Below are 18,286 nucleotides of genomic sequence, written 5' to 3'. Positions count from 1 at the left end.
CTGACCTCTCCAGTTCACCTGCTGTCATTAGCTCAGTTTTTTGTTTTTTGGTTTTTTTTTCTCAGTACGCGGGCCTTTCACTGTCGTGGCCTCTTCCTTTGCGGAGCACAGGCTCCGGACGCGCAGGCACAGCAGCCATGGCTCACGGGCCCAGCTGCTCCGCAGCAGGTGGGACCTTCCGGACTGGGGCACGAACCCATGTCCCCTGCACCAGGGAAGCCCATTAGCTCGGTTTTTACCAGCGGGGGCCATAGCCTTCCCACGGCTCCCGGGGTGGGGCCCTGTCTCCATGGTCTGCTCTTGGAGAGGTGTGTGTGTGTGTGTGTGTGTGTGTGTGTGTGTGTGTGTGTGTGTGTGTGTGTGTGTGTGTATTGTGTGTGTTAAGGGGAGCTGTTCTACCAGTCGCCCAGTTTGTACTGAATCACTTGTCGGGGCTTCCCTGGTGGCGCAGTTGTTGAGAGTCCGCCTGCCAATGCAGGGGACACGGGTTCGTGCCCCGATCCAGGAAGATCCCACATGCCGCGGAGCGGCTGGGCCCGTGAGCCATGGCCGCTGAGCCTGCGCGTCTGGAGCCTGTGCTCCACGATGGGAGAGGCCACAACAGTGAGAGGCCCGCGTACCGCAAAAAAAAAAAAAAAAAAAAAAAAGAATCACTTGTCAAATGTGGGGTTCTGACCAACAGCCTATTTGAATTGGGCTGCCCTTGCTCTTCTTAGTCTCGGCCACCTGCATCCTCAGCTCTGTTGGAGCCACTTCTTTTAGGGGGTATTGGGGTTTGCAGTGCATGGGGGAGGGGAGGGTGACTCTCTTGGGACCCCCTGGAATCAAGGGGATGAGAAAGTCAGTTGGGATGAAACGCATGGGATGCAGAGTAGAGTGGTGGCGATGAGGGGTTTGCAGTGGGGGAAGGGAGCCTGCAGTGGGGAATTGGGGCCGCAGCGTGCAGTGTCAGCATGCAGTAAATGAACCTGTCGGTTCAGCCTGGGCTCACGGTGGACATGCAACAGCTGCAATATGGGGCGGGAAGCTGATCACGCAGGGTCGGGGCAGCATGCATGGGGAGGTGCAGTGATGGCGGCTGTCTGCCAATCAATGCCACCTCCTCAGTGATCAGGTTTGGCTGATTGGGGGTGGGGCACGGGGCAGGGCTGCGGTGTATAGTGCTTGGGGTGCAGGCTGTACCATGTATGGAGATAGTCCCTTGGGATTGGGCTGGCCAAAGAATTAGGAGAACATCTCAGTGCATAAGATACATCTATGAGATGAGGTGCATGTATCCTCTGCATCCATCAGCCAGAACCAGGAGGCAGTGGAGAGGTCTAGCAGCAATCTGGATTAGGTAGGGCAGGGTGATGGAGTCCGGAGCGAGAAGGTGAAAGTGCTGTGGTTTTTGTCTCCCCTCCATTCTGGCTTCTCCACCACATCTTTTTGATGAAAGGCCCTGAAGTTATTAGATGAGGGAGACTTTTTGAAATCCTAGACCCAGAGCCATAGAAAATGAAGTTCCTCCTGATCCATCTTTTCCCCCCAGGGCCAGAGTGAGCACCTTGAACTCAAAGATGAAAGTTCATTCTTATCTTTTCACCTCTCTCCCTTTCCTTGGCTCCAGATGTGGGCTGGTAACAGACCTGGGCAAGGGCAAAGTGAAGGGCATACTGCCTCCAAAGCAGGCATCTTGCCAGATGCCAGGATCCAGTCCAAGTCTGTGCCTATAGCCCCTGGCCCTGTGTTGCATCACTCCCCTTGCCTCTGCACTCACCCTGCCTACCCCCATTTCTTGAAGCTTATCGCTTGCCTCATAGTCATTTCACCCCCAACTCATGTTCCCTCCTTGCCATGAAACCTCTCCCGGGCTTCTCCTCCCATCCCGGCCACCCTTGCTTCAGTGCTGAGTCCAAGGAGAGAACAGAATGGTGGGGCATGAGTGAGGATGGATAGAGACCCCTCAAGGGGATACATCTGATGGCCCCCTCCCTCTTAGATTCTGGTTGCCAAGGAGGCAGCAAGAACAGCCTGTTCTCTGGGCTCCCATTGGAACAGCTATGCCCAGGCCCCTCCCTCTCTTCCTTCCCTTTCCTTCTCTCCCTCCCAGACTGTTGCTAGGAAGCACCCCAAGATTTCTCAAGGGTCCCACCCCTAGAAACCAGGGGATCCAGATTGCTTTCTGAATAGCTTCCCCAAAAGCCTGGAAGCCAAGGCCCCACACAGCATCCTCCACCCCTGCCAAGAAGCCCCAAACAGTTTGGGGGAACAGGGGACAAGCCCTCTGCCAGCCTGTCCTGGAACCAGCTCAGTGGCCTGGGCCTCAGTAATTCCTCTCCCCATCTCATCTTGACCTCCTAGGCTCTGGGTGATGTCAGCAAGTGATGAGGTGTCCAGCAGACACCCCTTGACTCTGCAGACACAGCCCCACTTATTGGGGAGTTCTGGAAAGACTCTGGAAAGCAGAGGAAACTGAGGTATCACCAACTAAGAGAACTTAAAACCCAGGTATTTCTCCCTCTTACCAATTTTTTAATCAAGAAAAGATGGTGGAAATGGAGGAAAGAAAGGGGGGTCAGTTTATGGGAATTGGGGATCAAGTGGCTGGAAGAGATGAGAGACTGGGAAATTAGCAAACAATTGTCCTGCTAAGAGTAAAGTGGCCACTTAATGCCCCCCTATCGACCACATTTGTCCCATCACGTGCCCTGGTTATGGGTCACAAAAAAAGAATCAGCGAAGGGACTCGGGGCCTGACTGAGCCTTGCCTTTGGTATCTGAGGAGAGAAGTGGAAAAACAAGCTGACACCTTCTCCAGGTTGTCTTTCAGAGTTTCTCCTACTTTTATTCATTCATTTGACAACTTGTTTTGAACATTTAATACATGCCAGGTATTGGATCCCCTAAACTCGCCCAGCTTCTGGTTTCTCTGCCGTGTGGATCCCCTTCATCCTGTTTTGCCAAGAGGAGAGAGGAGGGGAGGGGTATGGGGAAGTCTCCTTTACCTACCACACTGCAGCCCTCCCCCTTCAGTTAAAGGAGAGATGGGACAGGTTGATGTGGAGGCCAAGAGTACAGCGTGGCTCTCAGGGCCCGGAGGAAGGAGCAGCTGGCCTGTCCAGGATTCAGGATCACAGCACTCTTTTCTCCACACGCTGGAGGGTGTGGAGAGGGAAGGCATCCTTCAGGGTGTTAGGGAGGAAACAACTCCAAGGATTGGTTCAAATTCTACCTTTCACTGTCCTGGCTGGTCTCTTTCTGGACCTTTCCTGGGGGCAGTGGGAAGACAGAGATGGAACTGTGGGCATCCAGGAGCTGTCCCTGGAACCTCCTTGTAGCCTTCTCCCCCATGTTCCTCTTCCCCAGATAGACAGAGAGCAGGGATTCTGAGGTGGGGATGGTGGGGGGTGGGGGTGGGGGGAGGGAACTGGTTTGGAGCCAGCTGTGTATGAGTGTGTGGGAACAACTCTCTTTCTTTCCCACCCACCTGCTGCCAATTAACTCCCCGTAGTGGGGGGACCTAGGCAAGCATCCAAAGGAAAATGTTCCAGTTAGAGGAGGGAAACGAGTCAGTTACCCTATAGAGAGAAGGGAAGACGAAACCCTTTGTGCGTTGTATGCTTACCAAGTATTTCAGTGTTTCTGGGTCTACACTTGCCACTTTTCCTTATACTTCTTTCCAGCCTAGGTGAGGAATGTTTCCATGTCGTTGGTTACCAAAACCCCAAGTCCTCACGGCCTCTTACCGCACCCCAAGTCCTCACTCTAACCTAGTTCCTTTTCTGTTACTCCTCCAGTGTCGCCATGTCACTCGGCCTGACTGGCTTCTATCTGCCCCTCTTCTCCAGCCAGACCCCCCCTTCCCCAGCCAGACCAGACAACAAGATGAAGAGCTTGGGGCTCAGGGCTAAGAGAGCAGCAGTGGGAACCCAGTCTGTATCAGTGCTGAGGGAGAAGGAAAGGATAGCCAAGGAAAGTGGAATAAGTAAGAGGGATATGTGAGAGGGGCTGTGTGGGGGGTGGGTTTCCTTCTACACACAAAGGGGATGTTGGCATCTCTTCTCTCACCCACAGGAGTATATCATGGAGTCCTGTCCTTGTGGAGGGCAAGTCAAGAGCTTGTGAGTCCTAGGAAGCTATTCTGGTCTGAAGGGAAGCAGTGGTGTACAGAAAGGCTGTCTCTGAAATTGACAGACTAGAGAATCAGGACAAAGTAGAGAAATTGGAAATAGCCCTTGCCCAGAACTAAGGAAGCCCTTTTAGGGAATTCCCTGGTGGTCCAGTGGTTAGGACTCCATGCTTTCACTGCCAAGGGCCCAGGTTCAATCCCTGGTTGAGGAACTAAGATCCCACAAGCCATGCGGCATGGCCAAAAAATAAAAATAAAAATAAAAAATAATAATAACGGAGTCCTTTTACACCCTAAGAAGTCCAGCCCTTGGGGAAACCCTGCCAAGCCAAGAGAAAGGGCTGCTGGTGACAGGTGGGGGATAGGGAAGGCAGACTGTCTCACTACAGAAGCCACCTCCCTGCCACTGTAAAGTGGGGAGGAGGCGCTCCCCTGGAGATCTGCCAGCTTTCTGACAGAAGGGGATGATTTGAGTTCAGAGTATCACTATCCTCAGGGCCCAAACATTCTCCACTCCCATGTGAACTGGACCAAATACCTACTAAGTCAGGAGCAGTAACAAAGTTGACAGTTTTTCTCCAAGAGGGTAGTTTGGGCTCTGAGGGATGGGAAAGGAGCTGCAGGATCCAGGGATGGGTCAAGGTGGGGAGCCCTAAGTTGTAGTAACAGCAAAGAGATGAGAGGAGGGAAGCAGGCAAAGGTAGAGTGAGGGGCCTGGGAGAAGAAGGGAAGCCAGATATGTGAGGGACTGCTGAGAAAAAGGGTCTGTGGCTGTCTCCAGTATGTTTGTGTGTGGGGGTGACTGGGGGAGTTTGGAGGTTAAGTGTGAGGAGTCTGGGTTCTCCCTCCTTCCTGCTTTGGAAGCTTTGGCTACACATATGTGGCAGCTGTTTTGTATAAACAGTATTTCCCCATGGTGTCGCTTGGGCAGGCACTAAAGGGAGCAGAATGGAAGGGGTTGTGGGTGGGTTATGGGGATGGAGGAAGGCTATAGGCAGTCATGACCTTAGAGGGATGTGATCTGGCTCTCCTCCAGGTGCACTCTCCTCTTCAGAACAGGAGTTCTTGTCTCCCTGTTTAGACTATGCTCCAGATACCCAGGATCCTGTTATTCTCTGCCCTGAGGGCCTCATGTTTGCTTCCAGGGCCTTAGTGGACTGCTCTTCCAGAATCATCCCTCTGAGAACTGATTTTGCCACTGAAAGTATGACCAAAGAATGGTTATTGGGAAATATGGATGGAGCTTGGACTCATGGATGGGGATATGAGGCTCCTCACAGTATGGGATGGGGGGCTGAAAATAGGGGTGGCAGGACACTGGCTGGAGGCTTCCATGTTGTTCTGGTTGTAAATGTTAGTGATGACCTATCCACGGGACAGGACAGGGATGAGGCTTGTGTATAGGGAAGCTCAGATGAGGCCCAGATGTTGGAGTCAGAGGTGGGTAGCATTTGCTTTTGGCTTCTCACTGTGGGGAAGGAAGGAAGAAGGGCTAATACCCCAAACACTGGACATAATTATCTACAATATGGTTCCATAGAATAAAGCGAGACAGCATAATGTTTTTTTGTTTTTTTTTTGTGGTACGCGGGCTTCTCACTGTTGTGGCCTCTCCCGTTGCGGAGCACAGGCTCCGGATGCACAGGCTCAGCGGCCATGGCTCACGGGCCCAGCCGCTCTGCGGCATGTGGGATCTTCCCGGACCGGGGCACGAACCTGTATCCCCTGCATCAGCAGGCGGACTCTCAACCACTGCACCACCAGGGAAGCCCATCATAATGTTTTTAATAAACGTTTCTTTAAAGAATAGTTTTAGATTTATAGGAAAAAAATTGAAGATAGTAGAGGGTCCTTATGTACCCCACACCCAACCCCCCGCCTTTAACCTCTTACATTAGTATGGTACATGTTACAATTAATGAATCAATATTGATACATTTTTAATAACGAAAGTCCATTCTTTATTCAGATTGCTTAGCTTTCACCTAATGTTCTTCTGTTTCAGGATCACGTCCAGAACACCAAGTTACATTTAGTCACCGTGTTTCCTTAGGCCCTCTTGACTGTTACAGTTTCTCAAACTTTCCTTATTTTCTATATCCTAAACCTCAGTTTCCTCCTTACGTCTCCCTGTAGTCAAGCAGTATTCTGGGCCAAGAGATTCTGAGAGGACTTCCAGATTTGGGGGTGAAGTAGTGGGTGACGTGTGTACAACTGACAGACTCAATGTCACTTCTGGAATACAGGTGTGGAAATGGGAACTCAGGTAGATCCAGGGGTTTAGGAGAACAAAAAGAGGCCAGGAAAGAGAAAACCTATTGCTGAACGTATGCCACACCTTTGGTGTGCCTACTAACTACGGGTAATGGAAGGGTGTCGGAAAGTGATTTAAATGCTCGGTCTATAGTGACGTCACTGGACTATGCCTGATAGCGGGAGACCTTTCGAGAGCCTTTCTCCCTAAGACCCCCGAGTCTTTGCGATGCCTCAGCTCCTAGTAGTCTTTCCCTAAAGGAGAAAAACAACGCGAGTTAACCAGCTTCGTCTCTTGGGTTCCTCGCTTAGCGTCCTCGCTCCGGACTCCAAGGAACTACAATTCCCAGGAGACATCGTGGCATGAGCGGTCTCTTTCCGCATTCCTATTGGTTCATGTTTGTTACTCCCAGCCAATAGAAAATTAGCTCTTTGATAAGTGCCAAAATGGCGGTACCTAGGATCTAGGACTGGATTGTCCGGTAGGCTTAAATTTGGGGAGGTGGTGGATGAAAAGGAAAAAGGGAATTATAGTTTCAGGGTTGGGGAAGGTGGAGGGAATGGGGGGGGGATATGGATTTGGGGTGGTAGTGGCTGAGGGACGCAGCCAGAGCTAAGGGCGTATTTAGGCAACCGGAACTGGCTTAACCCCTTGCTACCCATTTATTCGTATTAAGCCCATTTGACACCCTCTTCTTAGTGCTCCAGTTTAGAGAAGGTTGATTCAGGAGGGAAAAACCTGACAGGATCCCTACCTTGCCCCTTTCTCCTTTTTCCCATTCTAGTTCTGCCTCCCTTTAATCTTCCTGTATCTTCTCCATTCCATTTAACTCTGTGCTGCCCTCCCCGCCCCCCGTTCTTTTCCTCAGAATCCCCTCGCCCCTTCTGTAGCTCGACTTCTCCCACCTCAAGGCTGACCGCCACCGGCCCCGCCTCCTCAGAGTAAAATCATGAAGGTGGTGAACCTGAAGCAAGCCATTTTGCAAGCTTGGAAGGAGCGATGGAGTGACTACCAGTGGGCAATCAACATGAAGAAATTCTTTCCCAAAGGAGCCACCTGGGACATTCTCAACCTAGCAGGTCTCAAGTGAAGTAGGAAGGAAGGATGGGAGGGCTAAACCCAGAAATGTTGTAACCACTCAGTCTTCCTTTGTTATTCCCCTTGCAGAAGCACTACTGGAGCAGGCCATGATTGGACCTTCCCCCAATCCTCTCATCTTGTCCTACCTGAAGTATGCCATTAGTTCCCAGGTAAACTCTTCCACCTATGCCAGAGAATGAGGGTTTGAAGGTAAAAGACTTGGAATACAGTTGTCAGCTCACACTTTCTAGGTGAATTTGTTTGAACACATCATTTCTCTGAGCTTGTTTTCTTGTGAAAATAATAATACTTCATTGGTTATGATGAATATTACGTTAACTTATTCTATCAATAAATATTCACAGATGCTTGTATGTGCCAGATGGTGCCATAGGCTCTGGGGATTTAGCTGTGAACAAGGTCTAATCCAAGCACTCAAGGAATATAGTGGGTAATACAGGCATGTAAATAAGCAGTCAGTCACAGGATGGGATTATGATATAGGCTCAGATAGAGTACTATGGGAGTACATAGGAGGGATACCTAATCCAGTCTGAGCAACCAGGTAGGAAGTGATGTTTAAACCAAGACGTGAGTGTTGAGTGGGAGTTAGCCAGGCAGGTTGATGAGCGTGTACAAAGCAGAGAGAAAAGCATATGCAACGGCTGGGAGACAAACATCACATGATGTTTAGGAACTGAAAATAATGTGGTATGGCTAGAGTAGCAGTTTTGGTCTCAGGACATTTTGTATTCTTAAAAATTGAGTCTCGGGCTTCCCTGGTGGTGCAGTGGTTGAGAATCTGCCTGCCAATGCAGGGGACACAGGTTTGAGCCCTGGTCTGGGAAGGTCCCACATGCTGCGGAGCACCTAGGCCCATGAGCCACAACTACTGAGCCTGTGCGTCCGGAGCTTGTGCTCCGCCACAAGAGAGGCTGCGACAGTGAGATGCCCACACACTACGATGAAGAGTGGTCCCCACTCACCTCAACTAGAGAAAGCCCTCGCATAGAAACGAAGACCCAACACAGCCAAAAATAAATAAATAAATAAAAATACAGTAAAAAAAAAAAAAATTGAGTCTCTTACAGAGCTTTTGTTTAGATGTATTATATCTATTCATATTTAGCACTTTAAAAATAAAAGTTGAGAAATGTAAGAACTATGTATTTAAAAGTGATAAAAAGTAAACCCATTATATATTAATGTAAGTGAGATTTTAATGAAAAATAACCATATTTTACGAAACAAACAAAATTAGTGAGGAAAGTGGTATTGTTTTACATTTTTCCAAATCTCTTTAATTTTGGCTTAATAGAATACAGCTGAATTCTCATAGCTGCTTCTGCATTCAGTTGTTGCAGTAGGCTGTTTCAGCTGAAGTATATGAAGGAAATCTGGTCTCACACATCAGGTGTTTAGTTTGAAAAGGGAAGAATATTTTAATAAGCCTTTCAGATAAATGCGGATATTTTTTGACATTACACTAAAGTTCAATAGGTGATGTGAAATCACATCAATGAACTTTTAATACTCTGTTACATTAGAATCCATTGGTCTCTCTCTTGCGCTTTGAATAGATCTTTTACCCATGCCTGACTTTATAAATTGTGAATTGGTCATTTGGTAAATATCCATTACTAAGTTATATAGATATTCTAATTGTTGACACATTTAATTACATAATGTCATCACATGTTATGGACCCTCTGGAACTTTCCACTGTACAATTGTGAGAGAATAAGAGTAAAAAATGGGGGCTTCCCTGGTGGTACAGTGGTTAAGAATCCACCTGCCAGTGCAGAAGACACGGGTTCAAGCCCTGGTCCAGGAAGATCCCACATGCCGTGGAGCAACTAAGCCCGTGAGCCACAACTACAGAGCCCGTGTGCCACAACTACTGAAGGTTGCGCGCCTAGAGCCCGTGCTCCGCAACAAGAGAAGCCACCGCAACGAGGCACCCGTGCACTGCAATGAAGAGTAACCCCTACTCGCTGCAACTGGAGAAAGCCTGAGCATAGCTACAAAGACCCAACACAGCCAAAAATAAATAAATAAATATATATACAAACACACAAAGCATCCTATTGCTTTAAAAAAAAAGAGTAAAAAAGACAAATGACATCTTAGCATTTTAAAAACAGTTTTGACCTCACAGATCCCCAGGGGCTCCTGGACCATATTTTGATAACTGCTTGGTTAGCACTTCAAGGAGGAGAATGGTTTAGAGAGAAAGACAGAGGTTAGGTCATAAGTGACCTGTGGGTGATGCTAAGGAGTTTGGACTTTATCTTAGGGTGACAAATAATCATTTAAAGGGTTTAAAGTGGAGGAAGAGTGTGATAGGATTTATATATATATATATATATATATATATATATATATACTATTTAACGTGCCATGAAACATACAGCTCTTAAGATTAATTCATTGAGTTTTACTAATTGTGTATACCCATGTCACTAACTTCCAGAATAAGATAACAGAATGTTTCCATTCTCCCAGAAAGTTTCCTTGTACCCTTTTCTAGTCCATCTTCCTTTTCTAGTCCACTAAATTTCTAGTCCATCTTCCTTTTCTAGTCCAATAAATGTTTTCTATCACCATAGATTACTATTGCCTATATTTGGATTTCATAGAAATGGACTCATATAGTATAAATTCTTAATGCTGTCTTTTTTAAATTTAACATAAATGTTGTTGAGCTTTATGTTGTTGTGTATGTCAGTAGTTCATTCTTTTTTTAAAAAATAAATAAATGTATTTATTTATTTTTTTTGGCTGCATCGGGTCTTCGTTGTTGCGCGTGGTCTCTCTCTAGTTGGGGCGAGTGGGAACTACTCTTGGTTGTGGTGCGGTGGCTTCTCTTGTTGTGGAGCATGGGCTCTAGGTGCATGGGCTTCAGTAGTTGTGACACGTGGGCTCAGTAGTTGTGGCTTGTGGGCTCTAGAGCACAGGCTCATTAGTTGTGGCACACAGGCTTAGTTGCTCTGTGGCATGTGGGATCTTCCCAGACCAGGGCTCAAGCCCGTGTCCCCTGCATTGGCAGGCGGATTCTTAACCATTGCGCCACCAGGGAAGCCCTTCATTCTTTTTGTAAAATGCTGAGTAGGGGCTTTCCTGGTGGTCCAGCGGTAAAGAATTCACCTTACAATGCAGGGGACATGGGTTTGATCCCTGGTTAGGGAACTAAGATCCCACAAGCTGTGGGGCAACTGAGCCCGCATGCCACAACTACTGAGCTCGCACTTCTGAGCCTCAACTAGAGAGCCTGCATGCCGCAAACTACAGAGTCCACGCTCTCTGGAACCCGCATGCCACAGCTACAGAGCCCATGCGCCCTGGAGCCTGTGCACCACAACTAAAGAGAAAACCCTCACGCCGCAACTAGAGAGAAGCCTGTGCACCCGCAACAAAAGATCCTGCATGCCTCAACAAAGATCCCGTGTGCCGCAACTAAGACCCGACGCAGCCAAAAATAAAAATAAATAAATAAATAATCTTAAAAAAAATTGCTGAGTAGTATTCCTCAGCTGGCTCATGGTTCTTATGCTTCCTTTTCCCTCTTGGCATCAAGTCTGCTTTCTGTGTTGGCACATATTCATCTACCTTGTTCTTTTTTTAAAATAAATTTATTTATTATTTATTTATTTTTGGCTGCGTTGGGTCTTTGTTGCTGCGCATGGGCTTTCTCTAGTTGTGGCGAGTGAGGGCTACTCTTTGTTGCGGTGCACGGGCTTCTCATTGCGGTGGCTTCTCTTGTTGCGGAGCACGGGCTCTAGGCGAGCGGACTTCAGTAGCTGTGGCTCACAGGCTCTAGAGCACAGGCTCAGTAGTTGTGGCACATGGGCTTAGTTGCTCTGCGGCATGTGGAATCTTCCTGGACCAGGGATCAAACCTATGTCCCCTGCATTGCCCAGCAGATTCTTAACCCCTGCGCCACCAGGGAAGTTCCTACTTTTTTCTTTTTAACTGCTGCCTAATGTTCCATATGTAGTGTAATTTAAGTTGTTTTAAATTTTTTACCGTTATAGTCAATGTTTCACTGAACATTCTTGTACTTGCCTCTCTGTATATCTGGGACTATTTCCCTAGGATAGATACCTAGAAATGGAATTGCTGATTTGAAGAGTGCACACATATTAAATTATAGTAGATCCTGCAGATTGCCCTCAAAAAAAGGATTGTATCAGTTTACACCTGCCCCATAGTGCTTGATAGTATTTCCCCACACCTTTGCCAAGATTGAATCTTTTAAGATTATTTTCTAGAGAGGCAAAAAATTACAACATGTTATAAGATGTATTTCCATGATTGTGATATTGAGCGTATTTTTCATATGTTTATTGGCTCTCTGTATTGTGTGAATTACTTATGAATATCATTTGCCCATTTTTCTGTCATTAGTTTTGTTTTCTTAAATTTTTTAGTAACAGCTTTATTTGAGGTACAAATCACATACTGTACAGTTTACACATTTAAGGTGTACAATTCACTGGTTTTTAGTATATTTAGAATTGTGCAACCATCACCACAGTCAATTTAGAACGTTTTCATCACTCCAAGAATTCTTACTGATTTTTAAGTCTTTTAGTATATTCTGTCTTGTAATCATTGTCTGTTATTTATTTATTTACTTATTTAACTCCAAGTGTTTTGTGTTGTTTTTTTTTTTTGTGGTACGCGGGCCTCTCACTGTTGTGGCCTCTCCTGTTGTGGAGCACAGGCTCCGGACGCGCAGGGCCAGCAGCCATGGCTCACGGGCCCAGCCGCTCCGTGGCACGCGGGATCTTCCCAGACCGGGGCACGAACCCATATCCCCTAAATCGGCAGGCGGACTCCCAACCACTGCACCACCATGGAAGCCCTTGTCTGTTTTTTATGTTTTAAATTTTCTATCACTTTTTTACTTTATCATTTTGTTGTTTTAGCATGCAGAATTTTATTTATTTATTTATTTATTTATTTTATTTTGGCTCCACCTGTGTGCCTTGCAGGATCTTAGTTACCCAACCAGGCATTGAACGCAGGCCCTCAGCAGTGAGAGCGTGGAGTCCTAACAACTGGACTACCAGGGGATTCCCCAGAATTTTATTTTATTATTAATTTTTAAAATATTTATTTATTTGCCTGCATTGGGTCTTAGTTGCGGCACACAGGATCTTTGTTGTGGGTGCAGACTTCTCTCTAGTTCAGGCTCGCGGGCTCTAGAGCGCACGGCCTTAGTTGCCCCGCGGTATGTGGGATCTTAGTTCCCCGACCAGGGATTGAACCTGCGTCCCCTGCATCGGAAGGCGGATTCTTGACCATTGGACCACCAGGGAGGTCCCTCCCCAGAATTTAAAATATGTATTTGTTGTCAGATTTAACCATTTTTTCCTCTATATTGCTTTTGTCTTGCATAAGGGCTTCCCTGCTCCAAGGATCAAAATATAGTCTTTAATTTATGCCAACACTTCACTTTGTATAATCCATTTAAAACTTATTCTGGGCTTCCCTGGTGGCACAGTGGTTGAGAGCCCGCCTGCCGATGCAGGGGACACGGGTTCATGCCCCGGTCCGGGAAGATCCCACATGCCGCGGAGTGGCTGGGCCCGTGAGCCATGGCCGCTGGGCCTGCACGTCCTGAGCCTGTGCTCCGCAACGGGAAAGGCCACAGCAGTGAGAGGCCCGCATACCACAAAAGAAACAAAAAATTTTTAAACTTATTCTGGTGTAAGGAAGAGATCCAAATTTATTTATTTTTCCAAATAGATGGACAATTGGCTCAACTGCCTTTATTGACTAGGCCATTCTTTGTCATATCTTAAATTCTCTTATAGACTAGCGTCTATTTCTTGACATTCTAGTATATTTCATTGACATATTTGTCTTTTCTTGTACCAGTACTTTACTGTTTTAATTACTATACCTTTATAGTATGTTTGATATCTTGTTAGGGAAGTGTTCCCTTAGTTGTTTTACTTTTCAAAAATTTCTTGGCTATTTTCAGGCATATTCTTTTCTTTTGCATTTTGATTGGGGTTTCCTTGACTTTGTGGATTTGGGGTATTTGTGGATCAATTTTAGAAAGATCACTCTGATTGCAGTTTGAAGAATGAGTTGGAGGGAGGTAAGACAGAAAGCAGGGAGACAATTTTTCTGTAAAGGACCTGATAGTAAATACTTTCAGCTTAGCAGGCTGTATGGTCTCTGTTAGCAGGCCTATAACGTGTAGGCGATATAGAAGTAAGTGGACATGGCTGTGTCCCGATGCAGCTTTATTTACACAAAAGGTGATGAGCCAGATTTAGCTTGCAAGCTGTTGTTTTCCAACCCCTGATTTCGGCTGTTGCAGTGATTCAGGTAAGAGATGATACTAGCATAAACTTGAGAAGTGGCAGCAGAAAAAAAAAAGATGAATTCAAGAACAAATTAGGAAGTGGCATTGTGAGGACTTGGTGATTAACTGGATGAAAGGTGTGAGGGAGAGGAAGAAGTCAAGGCCAGTGTCTAGGTTTCTGGTTTGGACTTCTGGATGGCTGATGGGACTGTAAGGAGACGGTGGGAGAAGAGCAGGACTGTTGTTAGCGTTGCAGATGAGGGGTGGAGATGCCTTGTTTGATTCTGGCCTTGTTTCGTGGAAAGCGCCTGTGTGGGCTGTCAAAGAGAAGACACTCAGTAGGCAGTAGAACATCGATGTCTGGGGCTCAGGAGGAGAGGTCAGGGCTGGAGCTGTGGTTTAGGAGTTGTCAGCCACAGGTGGTAATTGAAGCTATGGGCATGGATGAGATTTACCCAGAGAGAGCGTGCAGAGAGAGCAAAGAAGTGACCCAAGCCGTGTTTCTAAGGAACCAGTCACATTTAAGGAACACACATAGGAAAAGAATTCCTCATAGGAGTCTGAAAAGAAGGGGCCAGTGAGGAGAGAAGAAAAACAAGGGAGTGTGGTATCAAGAACAGCCCAGGGGGGACTTCCCTGGCAGTCCAGTGGTTAAGACTTCCAATGCACTGCTTCCAATGTAGGGGGCAGGGATTCGATCCCTGGTTGGGGAGCTAAGATTCAGCATGCCTCAAGGCGTGGCCAAAAAAAAAAAGAAAAGCCCAGGGAGGAGAGGACCGAAGGATGAGGAGGTGTTTCCTGGTGTGAGATGCTGCTGAGAGGTCAGTGAGATCAGAACTGAGAAGTATCCATGCGGTTTAACAAGTTTGTTGATGAGCTTAATGAGAGATTTCATGTGGTGGGAAGGGCAGAAGTGATTGGAGTGGGTCGCATTGTGAATGGAAGGTGGGGAGGTAGAGTGTAGAGAACTCCTATGACTGTGAAGAGAACGTGATGGTTAATTGGAAGTATAGGGTCTGCGGGAGTTTCTTTTAAAAAGAGAAGACTCTTGAGATGTGTAAACTGGTGGCAAAGGCAAGAGAGAGGAAGAGGCTGAAGTACCAGTGAGTGAGAAATAAGTATATATGCAAGACCTCCATGACTTGTAAAGTGCTATGCAAAATGAGTAATTTATACTTGCCTCGGAGTCAAGAGGCTCTTTGGTCCAGTGCTGTGCATGTAGAGGGCACTTAGGAGTAGTTGAAGGTGTCGAATATGAAGAAGAGAGGGGGGATTAGAGAGCAGCTGCAGGGTCTGTCTGGGCTGGCCAGGTGTGCACTGGGCTGCGTCAATGGGCTCCAGCTTCGGGGGCTGTTGGTAGTTTAGAGCTTCTACGTTGATAGATATAGCAGGACTGAGATAAGTTATAAGTCCTGCTGTGAAAAACAGTTCACCATGTGGAAAGTATTTTTAGGTCTTTAGAGGGCTTTATTGATACTGTTAGCGGAAATTCACTGAACACAATTCTGAACTTGGAGACGATAAATTCACAGTAACTAACAACATCCCTTAGAACATACAGAATTGGGACTTTCTCTTGTGGTAGTTTGGGGTCAGTTTCTAGTGGAAACATCCAGCTCCCCCTTCAGGTTGGTATACAACAAGGTTCAGTTCACTGCCAAGCTCTTGCTATGGGGACATCAGTTATAAATAAACAAACACTCGCCTGGAATGTTATGGTCATCCTGCCAGGCAGGCTCCCGACTTTCTGGTCCCTGTCAGACACCAGCTAGTGCTTCACAGCATGACCCACTGAGAGTGGCACTAAACGCTAATTGTGTATTTAAGTCCTCTGTGTGTTTTGCTCCTCTTTATCCAAGAACACTGGTTAAAAAATGTCTGAACAGAGAGCAGCCTGTTCATGTGAGGGAGAAATTGTACATGGAAGACATTGCCAAGCATGTAAAATTTGCCATACTGAGTCATTGAGGGTGACTTAGCTTTCTTCTTTTTTAAAAAAAATTTATTTATTATTTTTGGCTGCGTTGGGTCTTCGTTGCTGCGCATGGGCTTTCTCTAGTTGCGGCGAGCGGGGGCTACTCTTCCTTGCGGTGCATGGGCTTTTCATTGCAGTGGCTTCTCTAGCTGCGGAGCACGGGCTGTAGGTGCACAGGCTTCAGTAGTTGCAGCTCGCGGGCTTCAATAGTTGTGGCTCGCGGGCTTTAGAGCATAGCCTCAGTAGTTCTGGTGCACGGGCTTAGTTGCTCCGCGGCATGTGAGATCTTCCTGGACCAGGGCTCGAACCCGTGTCCCCTGCATTGGCAGGTGGATTCTTAAGCACTGCACCACCAGGGAAGCCCTAGCTTTCTTCTTAAATCTTTGGAAATTTCTTTTCCTCTAGTGAAGACAACCTATGAGGCAGGTGATTATCCTGACAGTTTCTGGCATTGTATTCTGCTTTTTATTTTGGTATATTTTGCCACTGATTTTGAGTATAGAGTTGTAACTATTTTCTATAGTATTATTCATATTTGATCAGCATGCTATAATTATTTTTTAAAAATATGACAACTTAAAAGCTCTCTGTAAGGTTTGATTTCATTCAGGACAGATTATTTCTTTTGAACTACATCTCCAATCTTACAACGGTGATAATAGGTTTTACTAATAGAAATTTGTGTTAAGGTAAAATTTTCTCAGAATGCTAGTTACTAGAATTCATCAAACCAAAGCAGTCCTACTATGTGGTAGGCCCCAGACTAGGTTCTAGGGAAATATATAAATTTAACACTATTTCTGTTCTCAGGGAATCTTGCTGTTCAGATGGCATTTTGCAAAATGTGTTTCGCAGATACTAGTTAAATGAGATTCCTTGGTCAAGTAAATTGGAAAAATATTGCTTGCTTCATCTCCAGTAATCTAGAGAGTCTCATTGTATACAAGTTTATTATTATTGGTAAGAGTATTCCTACAGTAAAGAAAGCTCTTTACTAAAAGAACCCTTAAAAAAAGCTCTTTGTATATGTTTATTTCAGGGTTTCTCAAATTCCTATCACACAGAAGCTCTGTGTATGTGTGTGCATGTGTAAAAGTTTTTAACATCTTGAGGACCCTTTGGAACAGCATCACCCAACAGAACTTCCTACAGTGATAAAAATGATCTATATCTGCGCTGTCCAAAACAGCAGCCACTAGCCCCATGTGGCTGTTGAGAACCTGAAATGTGGTTACTGTGACTAAGGAACTGAATTTTTAATGTTATTTAACTTTAATTTAAACTTAAACAGCCATACGTGGCTAGTGGCTTCCCTATTGGACAGTGCCGCTTTGGAAGCTACTTTGAGAAATATTGATCTAAGGGTGTGTTTTACTCATTCATTCTAAAAACATTAACAAGTTGATGGTGGTCACTGAGTAAAAGCACCCTTGTCTTTTTTTTTTTTTAACATCTTTATTGGAGTATAGTTGCTTTGCAATGTTATGTTAGTTTCTGGTGTATAACAAAGTGAATCAGCTCTATGTATACATATATCCCCATATCGCCTCCCTCTTGCATCTCCCTCCCTCCCTCCCTAAGTACCCTTGTCTTCAAGGAGCTCCTAGTTTGGTGGGGGCAGCAGGTACCCACTGTGTCATGGTGAGTCTAAGGGGATTAGATGGAGCACCGAGAAAGGATTTCAGCTTTGGGTGGTGTCCTGGAGGTATCCTAGAGAATGAGTATGTGTACTGAAATTCACTTCCTATTTCAAAGTGGAGTTACTACCTGTTCATTGCAGGAACAGTTCGTATGTCTCCAGTTCTTGTCCAGATAAAATCACCCTTGGTGGGAGCTGCAGGAGTAGAGTAACATGGCCTCACCCGTGTCCCTTCTCTGCCCACCAGCAGTCAAACCTTGTACTATACGGTGGACAGTGTGTGGCAGGTGAACATGAAATATGGCCCCTTTGAATACCCCCAGGTCATCTTCTTAGTGGGTTTATGCTGGTACTGTCAGTCATAGTGAGTTTGATGGAAGCAGGGATGGGCACAGTCAGTGCCTGGTGTTACTGCCTCTGGGCTTGTGGAAGGCCTCTTGACGGGGTTGAGATTTTAGGAGCAACTTTAAGTATCTGTGGTTTGTTCCTCTCAACTGTGTTGTTCCTCTCAGACACCAGTTGTCTGAACTTTATCTCTCTTCTTTCCCTCCAGATGGTGTCCTACTCCTCCGTCCTCACAGCTATCAGTAAGGTATGACCATAGCCACTCACAAGCTAGGTGGGGGATGGGGAGACAGAGATACGGTAGTGACAGATGGGGCCCCACCTCCTTGACTGCTCTGATCGAGTGACCTCTGTGGCTGGGCAGGCAGCGCAGCATGCCTCTTGCTGGCATGGCTGCCTTCCATTAGAGGGCGGGGGACCCCAGGAAGTGGGCACTGGTAATTCGGAGCCAATTTCCAGTGTTGAAAGGCTGCCGAGTCTGAAACCTGGGGTTGGAGGAAAGGTGAGCAGGACTCCCGAATGCGCCAACTGCCTCACGTTTGAGACTGGGGGGTGACTGG

The 18,286-nt window shown here is 46.5% G+C and overlaps 1 protein-coding gene across 8 annotated transcripts in view; it reads left to right on the top strand.

Annotated features, from left to right (window-relative positions):
* Positions 1-18,286, top strand: part of MED24 (mediator complex subunit 24) — a 33,606-nt gene that overhangs the window by 1,619 nt on the left and 13,701 nt on the right. For 4 of the 8 annotated variants that reach the window (XM_059047397.2, XM_067021658.1, XM_059047394.2 and 1 more), the window contains exons 1-4: positions 6,780-6,846; positions 7,234-7,444; positions 7,533-7,615; positions 17,935-17,973. In XM_059047397.2, the coding sequence (XP_058903380.1) occupies positions 7,315-7,444; positions 7,533-7,615; positions 17,935-17,973 (252 nt within the window). In that variant the 5' untranslated portion in view covers positions 6,780-6,846; positions 7,234-7,314. Of the gene's footprint in view, positions 1-2,343; positions 2,491-6,779; positions 6,847-7,233; positions 7,445-7,532; positions 7,616-17,934; positions 17,974-18,286 lie in introns of those variants that run through there. The other 4 variants (XM_067021660.1, XM_067021659.1, XM_067021657.1 and 1 more) reach the window with 2 other exon arrangements.

The sequence above is a fragment of the Kogia breviceps genome, chromosome 19 (assembly GCF_026419965.1).
Source record: "Kogia breviceps isolate mKogBre1 chromosome 19, mKogBre1 haplotype 1, whole genome shotgun sequence".
Taxonomy (NCBI): Eukaryota; Metazoa; Chordata; class Mammalia; order Artiodactyla; family Physeteridae; genus Kogia; species Kogia breviceps.
The sequence above is the reverse complement of the archived record's forward strand: the minus strand, read 5'-3'. Positions and strand labels throughout refer to the sequence as shown.